The sequence below is a fragment of the Dipodomys merriami genome, unplaced genomic scaffold (genome assembly GCF_024711535.1).
Source record: "Dipodomys merriami isolate MVZ:Mamm:240054 unplaced genomic scaffold, mDipMer1.0.p SCAF_34, whole genome shotgun sequence".
Lineage (NCBI taxonomy): Eukaryota > Metazoa > Chordata > Mammalia > Rodentia > Heteromyidae > Dipodomys > Dipodomys merriami.
The window spans coordinates 15,271,436-15,292,615 of NW_027204937.1; the positions used below are offsets into that span (position 1 = coordinate 15,271,436).

The 21,180-nt window shown below is 43.5% G+C and overlaps 1 protein-coding gene across 2 annotated transcripts; it reads right to left on the reverse strand.

The window, feature by feature from the left end:
- Positions 1–1,654: 1,654 nt before the first annotated feature.
- Positions 1,655–21,146, reverse strand: LOC138803453 (transmembrane protein 269-like). 2 transcript variants are annotated; one of them, XM_069987487.1, is made up of 8 exons: positions 20,455–21,146; positions 18,079–18,186; positions 14,225–14,363; positions 9,483–9,580; positions 8,700–8,843; positions 7,882–8,085; positions 4,013–4,654; positions 1,655–1,693 (listed from the first exon to the last, which is right to left on the reverse strand). In XM_069987487.1, exons 2-7 carry the CDS (start codon positions 18,179–18,181, stop codon positions 4,533–4,535), a joined length of 810 nt encoding a protein of 269 aa, XP_069843588.1. In that variant the 5' UTR covers positions 18,182–18,186; positions 20,455–21,146; the 3' UTR covers positions 1,655–1,693; positions 4,013–4,532. The 2 variants fall into 2 exon arrangements, with proteins under 2 accessions (XP_069843588.1, XP_069843587.1); XM_069987486.1 differs by lacking the exons at positions 1,655–1,693; positions 20,455–21,146 and adding exons at positions 3,372–3,467; positions 19,380–19,587 and having other exon boundaries at positions 4,413–4,654.
- Between the last annotated feature and the right edge of the window lie 34 nt (positions 21,147–21,180).

Here is a 21,180-nt window from a genome sequence, read left to right on the forward strand (position 1 = left end):
ACAGTGAAGATGCTTTTGAGTACCTGAGTTGCAGCTAAGGATAATCTCTATATAGATTTATTTTTATTTTTATGGCAGTCATGGGGCTTGAATTCTGGGCCTGGGTGCTGTCCCTCAGCTCTTCAGCTCAAGGCTAGCGCTCTACCTCTTGAGCCACCGTGCCACTTTCATTTTTCTGAGTGGTTTATTGAAGAGTCTCACCTGGCTGAGGATAATCTCTATATTGATGATCCCCATAAGTGGTAACCAGATCCTATAGTGGCCACCAAGTTTGAGTTGTTTTTTTTTAATTAATTTATTTTTTTTGGATGAGGATTAGGGAGCAGTTTACCTTTTAAACATAAGAAAATGCTATTATCATAGTATACTAGATAGAGCTCTGTTTGGGAGCAAAATGACCTGAGTTATTGGGGCTCAGAGAGCCTCTTTCCCCACTTGTTTTCTTCCTCTTAGGATCATAATTCAGAAATAAATTATGTGGTAAATAGAATGTGTACCTCAACAACCACTTTTCACATTGTTTTACAGGGAAATCATCATTTTAGACTAAGTAATGTATAAGCATTGTTTGGAAAGATTCTGACCCTTAGGGTCTGTTTGTGTTTGCATGCCTAAACCTTGGGCCTATTCTTATCATGTAAAAACACCCTAATAGGGCAAAAATTTTCAAACTGCATTAAGTTGATTGTAAAACTTAACAAACTGACTTTTCACAGGCATGGTAGGGTTTACCTGTAATCAAAGCATTCAGGAGACTGAGGCAGGAGAACCACCAGTTCAAAGCTTTGTAGATCATTATAGCCTATTGATTCCACACCCAAACTCAGCAAGGGGTGGTTTATTTCTCTTTTTTCTTTCTTTTTTTTTTTTTTTTTTTTTTTGTTGTTGGTCATGGGTCTTGAACTCTGGGCCTGGGCGCCTGTCCCTCAGCTCTTCAGCTCAAGGCTAGTGCTCTACCACTTGAGCCACAGCACCACTTCCAGTTTTCTGAGTGGTTTATTGGAGATAAGAGTCTCAGGGATGTTCCTGTCTGGGTTGTCTTTGAACTGGGATCCTCAGATCTCAACCTCATGAGTAGCTCGGATTACAGGCGTGAGCCACTAGTGCCCAGTTTAGGGGTGGTTTCTTAAAGGTTAACTGCAATATAGAATCTGATACCTTATCAATGAGCTTTTTATACTTTGATATATTAAAATCCTTTTGAGTTTTGAGTCTTGCCATATGAACGGCTCTTCCACTCATGTATCATTTGGAGATACCAGGCATTGTCCATTTAGAAAATATTGGATCACTGAATTATGTAGGTCTTCTGAATGTTGACATGTAACATTACAAAACTCCACAATTTACTTTCAAAGCAGTCCTTATAAGGGCCTATATATTGATTTTGATTCTGCTCATAGAAATTCTTTCAGGAACTACATCTTTTACTTTTGAACATAGAAAAATCTAAACATTATTTGGGGCCAAACCTGATAATTCAAGAATAGGACATCAGTCAGGCACTGGTGGCTCACCCCTAGCTACTCAGGAGGCTGAAATCTGAGGATCACGGTTCAAAGCCAGCCCGGGTAGGAAAGTCTATAAGACTCTTATCTCCAATTACCAGAAAACCAGAAGTGGCACTGTGGTTCAAGAGGTAGGGAACTCACCTTGAGCTGAAGAGCTCAGGGACAGCGCTCAGGCCCTGCAACTGACAAAAAAAAGAAAAGAAAAAGAATAGGACATTATTGTCTAATCCCAAGCATTAGGCTTTTGAGCTAAATTAGATTGGCTGAGAGTAACAGATTTTCCCCTCTAGCTTCTCTTGTACCCAAGTATGGGGCTAACTTCTGGCCCTAAGGCTTTACGTGAACACAGTTCTTAGGTTGGAGTTCTTAATATAGCACCAAGGAACATGGTGCCATAAATATGTGTAAGCTACAATACTACCATATAATAACCTTGTATGTTATTTTTTTTTTTTTGGGTCCAGTCGTGGGCCTGAACTCTGGGCCTGGGCGCTGTCCCTCAGCTCTTCAGCTCAAGGCTAGCGCTCTACCACTTGAGCCACAGCGCCACTTCCGGCTTTTTTCTTTTTGCTTATGTGGTGCTCAGGAATCAAACCCAGGGCCTCAAGCATGCAAGGCAAGCGCTCTACCACTGAGCCACCTTCCCGGCCCCTTGTATGTTATTATTATAGCAACCTTGTATATTATAGAATTCTTTACTGGAAGCCATGAGTCATCTGCAAAGAAAAGATTTTGAGTTTTAGGAACTGCAGCAGGTAGCAGAAATACCTAACAGTAAACAGAAGGAGATGAAAACCTCACAGGACACAGATATATTTGTCAAATATGATAACATGAAAGTTGTAACAGGGACATAAGTACAGAACCCTGGAAAAGGATGCTGTCTGTACCTTTAGAGCCATATCACAATGATGTGGCTTTCTTTAGATTGGTACTTTGAAAAGAAAACTAGTTTTAAGTCAGGCACTGGTGCCTCATCCCTGTAATCCTAGCTACACAGATTTGAGGACTGCAGTTTGAAGCTAGCAGGGACAGAAAAATACATGACATTCTTATCTCTGTTTAATCACTAAAAGCCAAAAGTGGAGTTGTAGCTCAAGAGTTAAAGTGCCAACCTTGAGCCAAATGAGAGATATGAGCCCTGAGTTCAACTCCCAGTACCAGCACCAAATATTTTTAAATTAATCTAATTTTAGATTTGATGCATATTTGTCACATACATTGTTCTAAGAACTTAAGGAGGGCTGGGAAGGTGGCTCAGTGGTAGAGCGCTTGCCTTGCATGCCTGAGGCCCTGGGTTCGATTCCTCAGCACCACATAAGCAAAAAGAAAAAAGCCAGAAGTGGCACTGTGGCTCAAGTGGTAGAGTGCTAGCCTTGAGCTGAAGAGCTGAGGGACAGCGCCCAGGCCCCACAACTGGACACCCCCCCCCCCCAAAAAAAAAAGAACTTAAGGAAAATCAGATTTGTCAAAGGAGCTCTGGTGACACCTCTGGGAAGAAGCAGAATTAGCCAGTGAGCCTTTCCCATATGAAGGTGCAGGACCATTGCTTCTAGAGATCAAAATTCTATGTGAGGCACAACTCTAGCAGACAGTACTATATTCCCATCTGATTTGAATTTGAAGAAATGAAGTGGTATTTCAGTAGCTAGAGTTTAGTATTTGAAAGCTTAGAAAAGAAACAGGTCATGAGACCATGCTCCCCCAAAAGCAAGTAATACCTTCCTGCTGTCAATATCTCATTGCTAAATGAAGCAAAAGGCTTTGCACCATTAAAATACAAACATTTTAACGTTCTACAAGCATTCCAAATGGGCAGGCTCTGCTCTCAGAGCCAGAATCTGCAGCTATAGTAACTGCTAGTGAGGGGCCAGGTGTGGGGCTCACCCCTGCAACTTCAGCTACTGGGGAGGTAGAGATAGGAGGATGGTGATTCATGGCCAGCCCAGGAAACAGCTATGTGAGAGACAAAAGTAGGAGGATTGCAATCAGAGGCAGACTCTGGACAGAAAGCATGAGACTATCTGAAAAATAATTAAATCCAAAAGGGCTTGTGTGTGTGTGTGTGTGTGCGTGCGTGTGTGCGTGTGCAGCCGTGCACACAAGCACATACATGTACTAAGTAATCTGACTAGCAAACAAGTGCAAGGTCCTGACTTCAAATGACTACAAAAAAAAATGAGCCCCCACCCTACACACACACACACACACACACACACACACACACACACACACACACACACACACACACACACACACACACACACACACACACACACACACACACACACACACACACACACACACACACACACACACACAGAGCAAACAGAGTTAATTCCAACCTGGCAAGGCTGAGGCAGAGGCTACACCAATTTGGGAAGATTCCTCTCCTTTACAAGGGAGGAACCTTAGTGTACAAGGTCACCCAGCTAGTGACAGAGTTAGATTTTAATCCCAGCCCAAACTTAGCTTCGAAAAAATCAATATGTTCTACATACCATATAGTATATTGCCCGAAAAGAAGTTGGAATTCTGGATAAAGATAGTCAGGCATTGGTGGTTCACATCTATAATCTTTAGTTACTCAGGAGGCTGAGATCTGGAGGATCATGGTTCAAAGCCACTCCAGGCAGAAAAGCTTGTATGATTCCATGTCCAATTAACCACTAAATTATTGGACTGGGACATGGATCAAGTAGTAGTGAGAGTGAAAGGTCTTGATTTCAACCCCTGGTAAAAGGAGGAGGAGGAGGAGAAAGAGGAGGAGAAGTGAAGAAGGAAGAGGAGGAGGTAGTAGATAGAGGAGGAAGGAAGAAGGAAGAGGCAATAGCAGCAGTAATACAATCTGCAGTGCCTATGTGAGTAGCAGTGGGTCAAAACAACAGAGATAGCATGTACCTAGAATATGACCACAAAGGCACACGGAAAGTTTTAGTGAGGACAGGCAAGGCTTGGCCCAACATGCTGGTACAGTCCCCACAGAGGCCAGCAGGAGTTGGAGCTGGGGCTTCTTCGCTGCTAGAGCCCAGAACAGGTTGCCTTTCCCCACAGGGAATCAGGGAAGAAGATGTAGGAGAGCGACCACACCAGGCAGTAAAAAGCAGTGAGAGAGAATGGGAAGAAAAACAGCATGATGATACCTAGAAGAAGCAAAAACACAGGCACTCAGTTCTTATGTTATAAAGCTGCATTATATGCATCCCAGCCCACCCTCTCATCCTTCACGTGGTACCCACAGTACCTAAGACATAGCAAGAAAAAAAGAGATAGGAGCCTATCTTCAAGTTCAGTTTAACTGGGAAATACACAAGTAATGCAATCTCAGGTTCCATTCTGATTAGAATTCCAGATCAGAAGCAATCCCTGGCCAAGAAAATAGCTGAGTTGCTCAGATCCTTTGTTAGGGAAAGAAAAAACTTTTTTCTGAGTTGAATATGGGATAATGGCCAATACAATATTATATGCATACAGAAAGAATTAACACAGGATCCTGAGACTGCTGTCCTTACAAAGGCTTGCTTATAGCTGGCTCTTGGCTAATAGTTCCCATACCACTAGAAAGCTTTCTCTAACTGATCAGTGTGGCTCACTGTGTTCACACTATGCAAATATGTGGCTTATGCAGAACACCTGCTTTACTTCTGGGCATCCGAAGTTTGGGTACAGTGGAAGTCTACATAACTGGCTACTAATTAAAGGCTCCAGCACTGAGTTTCTGATGAACTTTCTTGGCAGATAACACCCTACATGAATTATCACAATTCAGTGCTGGAAGACGAGAGTACAACTGTTGATTCCAGCTGGGAGAGAACTACTAAAAAATGGCACCTGGAAACTGTCCTGGTTTCTAAGAAAATTCTGGTTTAAAATACTGTCTCTGCCTTAACAGATCAATGGCTATTCTGCACATGCATTATTCCAAAATTCCAATATTATTCTTTTGCTGCTCCTCACCCAGTGGTCTTTTGTCAGATCATGTTTCGATCTCTTACTGAACATATGGTAGTTCTTTCCATGGAAGTGCCATTGCTGACACTCTTCTAATTCTTTTTGAGATCTGAGACAGTGTGTTTAGTTTTCAAAATCAGGCAGATATGGCTTTGGATTAGAAATTTATGACAGCTATTTCCCCTCTGTTTCATCATTTGGGAAATATGGTTTTAATCTAACTCAGATTGTGAAGTATAAGTGAAATACTTTACATACATAATACCTAACAGAATATCTAGTGTGAAGTAGACAGGACACTAATATAGAGACCTTTTTGTTGATGAATCTGAGATTGGAATTGTATTGGTAGTCCCCAAGACTGTCCCCAGGGTGTGTGCCTTGCCAGGAGAACCCAGGACTCAGTATGTTGTCCTACTATTAGAGCAAAAGGACACAAAAAGCAAAATCAGGAGGGGATGATGCTATATGAAACCAGACTCTCAGGAACTCTTTGAGACAGGAAGGACCTCATCTAAAAGGACAATGGGAGATGGGTGCTGGTGGCTCACACCTGTAATCCGAGCTACTCAGGAAGCTGAGATCTGAGGATTGTGGTTCAAAGCCAGCCAAGGCAGGAAAGTCCGTGAGACTCTTATCTCTAATAAACCACCAGAAAACTGGAAGTGGCACTGTGGTCAAGTGGCAGAGCGTGTACCTTGAGCTAAAGAGCTGAGGGACAGCACCCAGGCTCAGAAATCAAGCCCCACAACCAAAAAAGAAGAAAAAAGGACAATGGGGCTGTGCTGTAGGCTGAGGGACTATCAACAACAGCTATTTTGAAATTGTCCAAGTAGGCCTCTGATATTAACTGTGTCAAAATCTGTGAGGTTAAGACCAATTGTATGTGTTATTTTGAGAAGTGGAGATCAATAGAGAACACTGTGGGGAATCCTGTCACATATGAGATGGGAAAAGGTGAGGTGGAAGACAATTGGGAGCTAGGAATTACCATTTAGTATACATATGTGCCAGAGGTACTTCATGGGGAGAACCACCATGTATACAATAAGTGACCAGAACATTATTTTTCTTAATTCCAGTAATCTGCAAGGTAGGGATTTTTGGCTTCATTTTTTAAAGATAAAATGGTAATAGCCTAATTAGATACAACTAGTCCATGCTGAAGTTAGAACAGGAACTCAAATCTGCTTAGTCCCAGATTCTTCTTAGCACCAATTGCCTTTGCCATCAAGGACATAGGAGAACCCAGCACCCAGAACTCAGGTAGCAATGTTGGTGATGCTATCACAAGGTATGACTGTAAACAAGAACCATGGATCCTATATACTAGACTGAGCTCGCAAGAGAATAATGGAAGAACTTAATATACCAATAAATGTTTGTCTTATTTCACTGAGCACATTTAAAAGTAAAAAAACCAATCATATATCTTGAAACACAAATTGGGTGAACTCTAGGGAGACATCTGTCAGGCCCCCAATGTGAAGGAATCTTGGGGCATGAACCAGCACTCTGTTACTTGAACTTTCCTTCCACAAAAGCAAGTATATTTCAAACCCTTTAATTGTTTCTCTTTATCTCCATCACACTACCACTTCTATTTTGAACTTCCAATCTTGGTATTCTACCACTCAATGTTATAATCAAAGTAATCCTGGAAACTTGTCACTCTGATTGTGTCACTTCCTGCTTAGGTCCCACCCAGTCTGCCTACTTCATTGGTCTCAGTTTTTATCACTGGCTCTCTCAGCAAGCTCCAGCCACACTGTTCCACTAATGCTTCCAGCACCTTCCAGCTTCCCAACTGTCACAAAATATTGTGTCCTCTGCTTGAACTGTCCACTCTACTTATCTAGTCATTCATCTTGTGGGTCTCACTTAAGAATCACTTTCTTAAGAATCCTCTTCCCTTCTTTCAGGCCACCCTAGAATAAATTAGGTCATCCTTGAATACCTCTCAGAACATCCTGCACTAATCCAGCACATCAAAAACATATTCCCAGTTAATTCTGCCATTATTTGTTTGGTGACTTTCTCCCTGTTTGACTATAGATTCTGAGCTGGAATCATGTCTGGTTTACCAAGTTGCTTCCAGCACTTAGGCATGGGCTCCATAAATATCCATTGAACTCATTAGCATTCAACAAACATGTTCGGAGTATCTACTATGTAACATGCATTATTCAGAGAGTCCTCTAAGGAAAGTCCTCGAATGAGGATAAAGTTTAGTATTTATAGACAACAAACCAAACTAGTAAACATATTCTATGTCAGGTGATGATAAATACTGTGGTTAAAAAATAAAGCCCAAGGTAAAGTGGATAAGGGGATGCTGGGGCCAGGTATAGGATGACTATGAATAGCACTGATAATCAATTGGCCATCGGTGACATTAGAGAGTGGTATTTTCACTTACCTCCAATATAAACCATTTTTTTCCAGTTCTCAGATTCCAAGATTTCATCACGTGGATAGTAGCTCTGGTCAATCATGAACAGAATCATGAGTGAGGCCATGCAGCATAGAATAAATGTGTTGCCTTTGGTCAGAAGGGAGGTGGAAGCCAAAACACAGGAAGCATAGGGGCACGGTAGGCCCCTGTATGAGAAGGGACTTCCTCCTGCAGGGGAAAGAACCATGGGGATCTGCTGGTTCCCTGCTCACTGGCACATAAACAACACCAGCCCATTCCCACCTTAAGTCTTCTCCTACCTGGCCTATCAAGTTTCCTTAGCCCAGGGGCTGTACCAGACCGTAAATCATTTAGCTATTCACAAACGTGGGTTTTATGTTGGACTTCCAAGGGAAAGTAGGCAGCAGTGTAGACAGAGATATGTCCCAGCCCAGTCTTTGCTCAAAGGGTCTTTGAAGTCTAGTCTAAGTTCAGTGCAGTGTCTATCTGTATTTCCTTACTTTGTGACCTTACGAAGACCACTGCCCTCCCCATGACACAGTTTCTCCTATTTGAGGAACTGGAGAGCAACCTCCATTTGTAGAATACATGAAGCCATATGTTCCACCCAAGGATCATACAGAGAACAAAGTGCAGCCACTCTAAGAAATGAGGACTCCTACCTCCCAGACTAGGGCTCTGTCAACACAGCCCATAACTACAGTGGCCATGGGGCTTGCAAGAGGGAAGGAAGAGGGAAGGATTTCCTCCCACTTTCCAGCAGCTCTTCCCTCTCTATGGTCCCCTACTTGAAGTCCTAAGGCAACCAGGGTTCCACTTACCAGATGAATAAAAACACAGGCGGAAAGAAGTGGTTAACACATAGATGATAGCCAGGAACCCATTGAGAGGCCCCTCCACGCCAAGGAGCAGAGCTGAGGCCAAACCAAAAGAGGTGAAGACAGCAAAGTCATTCAGTTCCGCTCCTGTTCCAAAGACCCAGTGTCAAAATTCACACTCAGATCTTAGCTTCCCTCTGAAGCTGTGACAGTAGGGTCTTGAGGTTTTGAAGCATAACAGCTGTTCCCCCAAGGTGGTCTGTAGCTCAAAATCTGAGATGTCCTCCCAGATCTCCTTCTGAACCCCAGTAGCCTGGCAAGTCTTTCCCTCTCCAGGTAATTGGGTTGTTGTCACTTACTATGCAAGGATTGTGCTACAATCTGATGCACACCAGAATTTTTTTTTCTTTCAAACAAGACCTGACAGGGAAGATTTTAAACCACTTGCTTAGCAAGAGGTAGTTTTCCCTTTCCTCATTGACCCTTTGTCTTCTCTCTTCTCCCTCACCTTTCCAATACCTCACTCATCACAGAATAGGGAAGCAGAGCAGATAAGGACATGGAGCACCATGACAGGACTGGCCAAGAATGGGTAAGTTTGAGCCAGCAGAGGGGCTGAAGCTAATCTGGGGGGCTCCCTAGCTCCTCCTCCAGGACTATTCTTGCTATTCTTACAGGAATGGGAGGGAGTGACAGATGGAAGCCTGCTGGACTTTAGAGAATAGGTGTTGACCAGGGATAGGCACTCCTGGGGACAGGAACTCGGGTCCTCAGGACTGAACTCACCCAACCTGCAGGAGATGCTGAGTTGTCTGGCCATCGTCCCTATCGCCATATCCAACAGGAAGCTGATCAGAAGCATCCAGGAAGCACAGTGGTATTTCCTAAAGTGAAGCCAGCAGGTCAGAATGGGGTAGTTCTTCATAGTCCCCACTGGACAGCCACTCCACAAGGTATACTCTTATGCAACACTTCCCACACCTACCAACATAGGCACACCCAAGGTCATTACATACGCCCACATCCTTTCTGATATATACTTCTCTACTCATCCCTCCCACCCTCACACATGCCTCCATCTTTGCCAAACTCTCAACCCCTGGATCCTCATGGGTGATCACTATGGCCTCTTTCAACTCCAAATTCTAGACATATTTGATGGCTCAGGGACCCTTCCTAGGTCCTAGTCTGTCTATTACATCTTCACTGTGAATTCTCAGGTGAATCACTAACTACTTCTTTGGGTCTCTATTCTTCCATTTGTAAAATGACGGGATTATGTCAATGATTTTTTTTTCTTTTCTTGTTTTGAGACAAGATCGCACTATGTAGACCAGGTTGGCCTTGATCTCATAAACATCTTGTCTCAACCTCTCCAGTGTTGGGATTACAAACATGTTGGCTAAATAATTTCTTCTTTCCTGGGCTGGGAAGGTGGCTCAGTGATAGAGTGCTTGCCTTGCACGCATGAGGCTCTGGGTTCGATTCCTCAGCACCACATATGCAGAAAAAGCCGCAAGTGGCGCTGTGGCTCAAGTGGTAGAGCACTAGCCTTGAGCTGAAGAGCTGAGGGACAGCACCCAGGCCCAGAATACAGGCCCCACAACTGGCAATAATAATAATAATAATAATAATTTCTTCTTTCCTTTCCTTCTTTTAATTAGCATTTGTTAATTGTACCAAATAGTAGTTCCATGGCTTCATGCATGCATATCATATAATTTGACCATATATATCTCCTTTACCTTCTATTATCTCCCTTCCCCTTCCAGAGGGTCCCTCTTCTTCCCAAATAGCTTCCCTTCTGCTTTCATGTCTTAATTTTTACATCTAATTTTTACATATGAGAGGAAACAACATATTTATATTTCTGAATCTGTTTTTTTTTTTGGGGGGGGGGTCTGGTCGTGGGCCTGAACTCTGGGCCTGGGTACTGTCCCTCAGCTCTTCAGCTCAAGGCTAGCGCTCTACCACTTGAACCACAGCGCCACTTCCGGCTTTTTTTCTTTTTGCTTATGTGGTGCTGAGGAATGGAAGCCAGGGCCTCATGCATGCAAGACAAACGCTCTACCACTGAGCCACTTTCCCAGCCCCATGAATCTGGTTTAACATAATGAGCTCTAAATTTTGTTTTTTGTCAATCATGGGGCTTGAACTCAGCGCTGGGCACTATCCCTGAGCCTCTTCATACTCAAGGCTAGCATTCTACTACTTGAGCCACTTCTCCTAAATTATTTTTTAAATTTTTTTGGGGGGGTACTGGGGATTGAACTTGCTAGGCAAGCACTTCACCACTGAGCTACATCTTTAAGAAGTTGTACAAAAGAGCTTAAATATGGCAATTTATGAATAATGCCTAAATTATTTCCTAGATAGATAAGACCCTGTTCAGATAATGTCTCTCTCTCTGTGAGTTATGGTAGCTTATTAATTTTTGCAATTTTATGTGTGCATGTGTGTGACAGTACTGCAGTTTGAAATCAGGGCTTACCACTCTCACTTGGCTTCTTAACTCAAGGTTGGTACACTATCACTTGAGCCTTACCTCCACTTTCAGCTTTTAGCTGGTTAACTAGAGATAAGAGTCACAGGCTTTTCTGCCCAGATCTCAGCCTCCTGAATAGCTAGAATTACAAGCATGAGCCTGTGGAGTGCCTGGCCCTCGTTTCTTCTTCTTTCTTTTTCTTTCTTTTCTTTTTTTCTTCCTTCCTTCTTTCCTTCCTTGAACTCTAGGCCTGGGCACTGTCCCTCAGCTCTTTAGCTCGAGGCTAGTGCTCTACCACTTGAGCCACAGCACCACTTCTAATTTTCTGGTGGTTTATTAGAGATAAGAGTTTCATGGACTTTCCTGCCCAGGCTGGCTTTTAACCGTGATCCTCAGATTTCAGCCTCCTGAGTAGATAAGATTACAGGCATGAGCCACCGGTGCCTGGCTTGTCCTCATTTCCTATATTAGTATTTAGTGTCTTCTTTTCTTTCTTAGCCTAGCCAGAGGTGTATCAATCTTACTAACCATTTCAAAGAATCAGGTTTTTATTTCACTGATTTTTCTTAATTAATATCCTGAGTTTTGACTTTTCAAATTGATGCTCTAATCTAATTTTTATTTGCTCTTGCTTATTTTGAATTTAATTTGCTTTATCTTTCTAGTTTCTTGAGGTAGAAGCTTAGATCACTGATTTAAAATACATTCCTTCTCTTTTAATACAGTCCTGCCACATAATCATGTTTCAGTGTAAACTACAAATAAGATATATAAGATTATATCATCAGGTTATGTTCATGGCTTCTTGGTTTGATTGAGTACATTCTATGGTCCCACTATGATAAAATAACTGCATTTTTCAGCCATGTGTGATGATATATATATTCAATGTTCTCCATTTCTTCTTTTTTTCTTTTTTTGCCAGTCCTGAGGCTTGAACTTAAGGCCTGGACACTGTCCCTGAGCTTCCTTTGCTCAAGGCTAGAGCTCTACTACTTGAGCCACAGAGCTTGCTTTTTTTTTTTTTTTTTTTTGGTCGGTCCTGGGGCTTGAACTCTGGGCCTGAGCGCTGTCCCTCAGCTCTTCAGCTCAAGGTGAGCACTCTACCACTTGAGCTACAGCGCCACTTCCGGTTTTCTGGTGGTTTATTGGAGATAGGAGTCTCACAGTCTCTCCTGCCCGGGCTGGCTTTGAACCGTGATCCTCAGATCTCAGCCTCCTGAGTAGCTAGGATTACAGGCGTGAGCCACCAGCGCCCGGCTCAGAGCTTGCTTTTTTTGTTTATGGTACTGAAAAATTGAACCCAGGGCTTTATGCATGCTATAACAGCAAGAATTCGACCACTAAGCCACATTCTTAGCTCAATGTTCTCCATTTCTTACAAGCGTGGCTTTCCCCTCACTTCACAAATATTAGTAATTTTACATTATTTTTGTTCAAAATATTTTAAATTGAACTTAAGTTTTTTATCTACATACCATTTAGAAGTATGTTGTAAAACCTCCAAATATTTCAAGATTATTTAGCAATTATTTTTCTGTTATTGATTCCTAGTTTAATTCCATGTGATTTGAGGTTATACTTTGTTATGATTTTTATTCTTTTAAATTTGTTACACTGAAAACAGTGGTATATGTGAAATGTTAAATATTTGGGAAAAGGAAAGTTCAGATACTTTGCTATCAACATTTTTCTCTTCCCCTTCAACTTCTACATTTATTGGCTTTTGATGTTTAAAAATATATACTAAAGTTTTTAGGATTTTTGGCTTACTTTGTTTACAGAACTATTTAAATATAATAAATGAATATTTCCGTTTTTTACAGAATTAGAAAAAAAATTGTTAATATGTGTGTTTTATAGCCTAGAATGTGGCTTGTTCTTATTGAGTGTCCCAAGAGAACTTGAAAAAATAAATAATCTGCTACTATTAGGTGAGTTCATCTATAGATGTCAACTATATCTAGCAGATTGAAGGGACTGCAGAATTTGATGTTCTTGCTTGCTGATTTTCTCCCTGTAGGATCCACTGATTATTGAGAGAGGTGTTAAAATCTCCAACTATGATAGCAGACTCATCTATTTTTCCTTGTAGTTCTCCAAGTTTTGGATACGGTCAGACCCCACATTCTTGGATTCTTTCCTTTTTCCAGCACATGTCTCTCTAAAAGCAGTCACCACAGTCCCAGGTAAACCTTCTCTTGGAAGCCACGCCAAAGTTGTCACTCTAAATATCAATTCAATTCAGGGGCAACAGAAGCAGCGTGCTTGACTCAGCCTTGCACTTGTTTAGTCCCACACCTAAGTATTAAAGGGATGGAGGTTGGATAAAATATTAAGCCTACCATTGTGGAATAACAATGACACTCCCAAAAGATCTGGTTGAACTCAGAAAACAGAGATTTTGCTGCTGCAGATATGTTCCCCTTCTACTCCACTAAGATTCCAAAAATCCAAACTTAGAGAATCGTGCAAATTTCAAGCTAAAAAGGAACTAAGCTATTATCAAGATCCTTTCATTGTAAATGAAGAGCAAACCATAAAGAAATCATTTGCTGATAGAGGTAGAGAATCAAGTACAGTAAGCAGATGTTATCTGAATTCTGAAGAATTTATCTTCAAAGGCATTAAAATATGATTAATCTATAGAAATACAACTGCTTATAGTTTCAAACTTTCCAGAAGAGAGCTAATTTTAAATATTCTACCAGGCCAGTGTTCTAATTTCAGAATGAAAATAACAACAGTAGGTAGACCCTTGTGATTCTTCTCATAAAAACCATTCTAGGCTGCCATTGCTGAAGGAACTATACAGATCATAATGCAAACTCCTCATTTTACAGATGTCACATATCAGGCTGGTGTCACAATTGAAACCAGGATGTTGACCCCTAACTTGCAAATCACTTCACTTTCCCCTGCCTCTCTTCCAGTTGACTTTTGTGACAGGCATGGTGTATAGCTCTCTAGATTTCCCCTGTCCCTTGCCTCTTGCCATTAAGTTCTAGCTTTTGACTAAGAGCATGCTAGGCCCCAGACCTACCTGCTGAAGCTACAGAAGATAGAGAAGATCCCCAGGACCATGTTGGCCAAGGATAAGGCATTGGTAAAATCCTTCCAGGACAAATCAGACATCCGGAACTGGCTCTGTTCATGGCTCGAGGAGAAACTGGTGCGTTTTCCTGGGGTCCAGGAAAGACAATCAATGGGTTCCCAAGTCAAAGAATACAGAGAGGCTCCTAGAGCTGTAATGGTTCCTGTGCCTTCAGACCTTGTCCCAAAACAGTATCCTCCCCCATACTCTTTTCACTGACAGTATAAGGAGGAAACACAGGAAGCGAAGACAAAGGTAGTGAATGAAGATTTAGTCTTAGAATGGGTGAACTCACACATCATATTTTTTCGCTCCCTCTGGTTCACTCCTGTCTCGTGGCATATCAACATTCCTCTCATCCACTGAGTGACCCTCCAGGTAACCCCAACGCTTCCAGCTGAGAGGTGGTCCTTGTCAAAAACTAAGGACTAGTCTGAAGAAGTGGAGTCAAGAGGCCCTTTGTGCTGTAGGTTAGCTTTACTCCCTCAGCAGCCTAGTGCGGAGGGCCTCAGAATAGCAGGCCCACCTCCAGCAAGAAAAGAAAGGGAAGATATGTAAAGAACATGCACAGCACTTCATAGTTCACCCTACACCTCCCACTATACTCTCACTTCTGGTCCAGGCCACTTCAGAAGCTGGTACAGAGAAATGGAGATATTTTCCCAAAGTCACACATTGAGTAAGTAGAACCAAATCATACTTGCTTAATGCTAAGTTTGGTGCTGCTTCTGCTGGGGGCAGAGATTATGGTGGGAGGATGTATGGGGGCCAGGACAGTGTGGCACCAGCCTCCCTGTGTAGGAGTAGATGTTTTCCAGGTCACTGGCTCCTGGTGGGAAGCAGCCCACCCTGCCCATCTGTTCATATCTTGGCTCTGTTTTTGCTCTAAGACCAAACATATGTACTCCTTACACATAAACTGTTTGTAAAACAGAGACCTAGACTTCTCTGACACAGATAAGCCCCACTGGTTAGGGTAAAAACACCAACCTGGGTTTCAGTGAAGTACTGAAGTACCAAAGTGTTCTTATGTGTGCTCACTCATTTAATCCTCACCTGATTGGAGTCTGAGGCTCTGTCTCCAGCCAGTCCCTCTGGACTGGCTCAGACCCTCTGGTCTGAGCAAGAACTGAGACAAATCACATTCTTTTATTTTGTTCAGTCATGGGGCTTGAACTCTGGGCCTGGGTGCTGTCCCTCAGCAATTCAGCTCATGGCTAGCACTCTACCACTTGAGCCACAGTGCCACTTCTGGTTTTCTGATGGTTTATTGGAGATAAGAATCTCACAGACTTTTCTGCCTGGGCTGACTGTGATCCTCAGATCTCAGCCTCCTGACTATCTAGGATTACAGGCGTGACCCATCAGTGCCCGACTCACATTCTTTTCCATAAACTTTACCACCAAAATGTCAGAAGCAGGGAGAGACCACACAGGTTTGCAATTGAAGTTCCTCCAGGCAGTACTTCAGGGTTCACAACTCTCACAGGCAGCCTTATTCACCAAAGGAATCAAGAGCTGTGTGGCCAGAGCCATCAGAATTAAGAACTTCTGCCAGTGCTGGTGGCTCATGCCTGTAATTCTAGCTACTCAAGAGGCTGAGATCTGAGGGTCATGGTTCAAACTAGCCAGAAAAAGCTGGAAATAACACTGTGGCTCAAGTGGTAGAGTGTTAGCCTTGAGCAAAAGAAGCTTAGGCCCTGAGTTCAAGTCCAGAAAAAGAAAAGAAAAGGAAAGGAAAGAAAAGAAAAGAAAGAAGGAAGGAAGGAAGGAAGGAAGGAAGGAAGGAAGGAAGAAAGAAAGAGAAAGAAAGAAAGAAAGAAAGAAAGAAAGAAAGAAAGAAAGAAAGAAAGAAAGAAAGAAGAAAGAAAAAAGAAAAAAGAAGACCTTCTTATGCCAGGGCCCTCCAAATGCTAATTCGGGAAACTATACCTGGAGAAAGCTGTGAGGGGCGGGAGAAAAGGAATAGATGCCCCTCCAGGGCATCTCTATGACCATACTACAACCATTTCCCCTGGTTTTCAAGACTAACCTCATCTGTACTATATCACAGCTGTTTTATTTTATTTCATTTTTAGTGACACTAGGTTTTGAATCCAGGGCCTCATGCTTGCTAGGCAATGGTTCTACCATGTAAGCCACACCATAGCTATTCTTGCTTTAGTTTATTTTTTAGATAGGTATCACACTTTTGCCCAGATCTGGCTCCAGACCACAACCCTTCTTATTTCATCTCCCAAACTGCTGGGATTACAAGCCTGGGCCACCCCACCTGACCCCAGCTGTTTATTTTTAATTAATTAATGATTAAGTAGATTAATCATCTTAGGATGATTAGGATGCCATTGCTCTGTCAGGCAAAAGGTTATCTCCACTTTCCAGGTAAGGCAAAGAAGACCCAGAGGAGATGACCTAGCTCAAAGTCAACCTGGAAGTGGCAGGATAAGACTCAAAAGTTAATGCCTTAAGTTTTCTTTCCTCAGTGCTCTATCATCTCCTGAACAACACTACTGAACATTGCAATGGCCTGAGCTACAGAATAGAACACCCTGGGGTCTCTGCCTTCAACAACTCTAAGAGGCACCAGTAGCTCTTGCCTGTAATCCTAGCTACTCCGAGGTTGAGATCTGAGGATCGTGGTTCAAAGCCAGCCCAGGCAAGGAAAGTCTGTGAGACTCTTATCTCCAATTAACCACCAGAAAACTGGAAGTGGTGTTGTGGCTCAAGTAGTAGAGCACTTGCCTTGAGCTGAAGAGCTCAGGGACAACGCCCAGGCCTAGAGTTCAAGCCTCATAACTGAAAAAAAAAAAAAAGAACTTAAGAGGTTATCCAGAGAAATGAGACTTATATACAGACACTACTCACAGTGGTGTCCCATCTTACAGATAGGAAAAATGGAAAAATGAGGTTTCAGGATGGCTAATTCAGTTATCCCAGTATATGGTGGGGCCAGCACTGGAACTAGATCTCCTCTTTCTGAATTAAATGCTATTTCAGCATAATGCATGGGTCCCAGAAGTGAGAGGATGTGGGATTAAGAATAAAAGTCATACATATCTACAAAAATAAGGAATAATCTGTTTAGACAGTGAATATTTGTTCAAGATTTGGTGCATGGTTGCTTGAGATAAATGATTTGACTCTCGTCTTATCTCTCAATCAGACATGAGGATTCAACCCCACACAGAAGAGAGGACATGAGTGCCGGGCACCAATGGCTCATATCTGTAATCCTAGCCACTCAGGGGCTGAGATTTGAGTATCACAGTTCAGAGTTCAGAGACACCAAGGGTAGGAAACTCCATGAGATTCTTATCTCCAATTAACCACTGGAAACAGAGCTGTTGTTCAAGTGGAAGATTGCCAGCCTTGAGTGAAAAGCTAAGGAATAGTACACAGGCCCTGCGTTCAAGCCCCAGGACCAGCATGTGCTCATGCATACATGTACACACACACACACACACACACACACACACACACACACACACACACACACACACACACACACACACACACACACACACACACACACACACACACACACACACACACACACACACACACACACACACACGAGAAAAGCTAGAACTAGGCCACTCAGGGAGCAGAGAAGCCTACACAGCCTGGCCTTCAGAAGGTAGATGTCACACTCTAGCTTTTTGACCACAGGATAGAATCCTCCTTTACTTTTTCTGGGAACCTCCCTAGGCTCTTGGGCTGGGCAGTGGTCCTCTTTGGGAACCCTGACACCCTATGGGGCCTGTAGGTGCCCCTCCTCTGTGAGGTCATATTCTTATGCTCACCTGAGACCCTTTGCACTTTGGATTGGCATTGACTACCATGTTTTCCTTCTCTGATTTTGGAAGTGCAACATGAGTGCAGACAGTAGTCTTCTGGGTCCAGCATGAGGCCTGACAATAAAAGAATTTGACATGATTCATATAATATGCCTCTCTAGTCTCCCCATATCCTCTTACTGCATTATAATCTAAGAATCTGGGACTCTTAACCCTGTTCATTGTGCTTTTCGAAGCCTTCTCAGATGAACTGTCAGCCATTCCCTTCCATACAGCCAGCAGCTGTTCAATCATTAGGATCTTTTATTTATTTATTTAATCTCTTTCCTCGGACTAGGAGCATGGCTTAAGTGGTAGGCTGCCTGTCTTTCAAATATGAGGTTCTGAGTTCAAAACCCGGTACTGCCAAAAAAAATTCCCTTTCTTTTCTTCTTTTGTTTTTTTCCAATACCTGGCACAGGCCAGGCCTTGTGTTTTTCAGGGGGGCGGGGCAGAGGGAAGACCCATGAGGCACCCTTAAGACGCTAGTCCAGCCAAGCATTATGGGGCACAGTTGCAATTCTAGCACTCCGGAGGCTGAGGCAGGAGGATTGTAAAGTCAAGACCAGCCTAAGTTACATAGTGAAATCCTGTCTCTCTAAAAAACATCCCCCTTCCACCCCGCCCTACATCCCCCCACAAAAAAGCTAGAGTCTGGAGTCTTCAGCCCTGTGAAGGAACAAAGGCTATGTTGGGCAAGGGCATGAACCAGCGCCCTGGCTGCACCCAGGGAACTTCAGCGGGGAAAACACAGTGAGGAGAATGGGCCCCAGTCCCACCGGCTTTCTGACTGCAAGTGAAGCTGACAGGGAGTGAACCGCTGGGGCTGGTGCCTAGGGGACTGGAAACTACAGCTACGGCCCATGGGCAGGGCAGACGGTGAAACCTTTGGGATGGGAGTCAGATAGGGCAGAGAATAGAGGATGAAAAGAAACGTGTGGTGAGGGTGAGAGGAAGTGGCGGGGCACCGTGAAGGCAGGTGAGTTGAGCATGACTGGGGTTTCCAGGAAAAAGAAGCAAGGGTGCTAAAATGAGGGCGTGGTGGGCTTTCCACGCTCTCACCAAGTTCACTTCCCCTTCAACTCCTTCCGCGACCATCCCTATCCCTTCCCTGGGGGCCAGAGGTCAGACCCCCAGCCCCCACCTCCAGCTATCTGGAGGTCTGCCCAGGGTCCAGCTTGCCCTTGGGACCATCCAGGAGATGGAGGGAGATATGTGGGCTGGCTGGGCTTCCCCTTCTTGGAACGTTGGCCTCAGTGGATGCTTACCTGGGGACCAGACATTCCTAGGTGGGGGTGGGGCTGCCTGTGCGGTGGAGGAGGGCCAGCCCAGGTGGAGGCGCTCCCTGAGACCAGCCTCTTACCCCTGCCTCTTAGCTCACAATCCCGAGGACAGGGGAGGGGCTGAGGACATTTACACAAAGATAAGGTGGTGGGTTGGGTGCAGGAAGGGGTCTTGGGATAGGGGAGAACAGCGGGATCTCTCCATCTTGACGAGTCTGAGCGGCTCTTGGTGCAAATTCGCAGATGCAGAATGCCTGGCGAAGGTCGAGGGTCGGGGAGAGTGATTCGGAGAGGACAAACCTATATAAGGGATGATGGGGTCCTCAAAAACCAGCTCCATGGTGGTTCTCCTGCTTAGGCATACAATAATCTTTTTTGTTGTTGCTGCCAGTGCTGGGGCTTGAAATCAGGGACTTTTTTTTTTTTCCATAGCTGGCCTCCACCTCATGAGCCACACCTCCACTTCCGACTTTTTACTGGTTGACTGCAAAGTCTAGGGGATTTGCCTGGGCTGGCTTCAAACCGCAATCCTCAGATCTCAGCCTCCTGAGTAGCTAGATTACATGAGCGACCAGTAGTACCCTTTGGAACCTAGTTACCAGTAGTCTTTGCTAAACCTGGTAATTGCCTTAACCAGGAAAGCGAAATGGCACTACCTAGTGGTCAGTGCAGGGAATACATCTTATTGAGCAGACGTTTTCTTTTGAATCATTCTCGGGCAGTGTTTGGAAATGTCAGAAGTGAGGGTGACCAGGCACTGGAGGCTCACACCTGTAATCCTAGCTACTCAGGAGACTGAGATCTGAGGTCCGCAGTTCAAAGCCAGCCCAGGCAGGAAAATCTGTGAAACTCTTATCTCCAATTAACCACAGAAAACTGGAAGTAGAGATTGTTAGCCTTGAGTGAAAGAGCTCAGGATAGCCCCAGCCTTGTGTTCAAGCCTCATGACTGGGGAAAAAAAAAAGTAAGGATGATTTACATTTTCAAAAGATCAAGGTAAGCCCAATGAATTGGAGAAGCTGACCTGAGGAAAAAGCAGGAATGCTAGCTGGGACTTTACCTTGTCAGAGTGAGAGTCAAGTCTAGATCCTTGACGTTCCTTCAACATCATCACACTTAGCCATTTCATAATGCTGCCTCTTTTATGCACAAATAAGTTCTCTATTTCTCTCTTAACTGAGCACTGCAGCAGACAGAAAAAGGTGTTAAACGATGCAATGACCCCTGCCTCCTCATACTGGTGTCCTGTGTAATTTCTTCCCTAGAGTGTGGGCTTATGTAAAGATTCATACCTAAGCTTGCAACCTCCATCCTGCTAGCAGACTCTTTCCAACTGGATGAAGAAAGATGCCATGCTGTAGAAGTTCATGTGATAAGAAAGTGAGGGCAACCACCATGAACTAGTGAAGAACTGAAATTCTGCCAACAACACAAGTAAGCTCAGAAGCAGATGGTAAGGCTTTCAGAGCCCAGCCTGAGCTTACTTGATAGCAGCCTTTACAGGGTTTTCCAGGGAGAAATTCTGAAGCAGAAGACCCAGGAAAATTATGCTGAACATGTGGCCTATAAACTATGATCTAATACACGTTTGTTGTTTTAAACCACTGAATCTGTGGTCATTTGTTGTTTTTTTGTTGGTGTTTTTTTAAATAAAACATCTGCTTAAAATGTGTCATTATATACAAATCAGAACATTGTAAAGACCTGGGGGACTTTCTACAGTCAGAATCAACTGCTGTGCCATTCACATCTCTTCCCTCAGGCCCTGCAGCATCCCAGAAAGAGC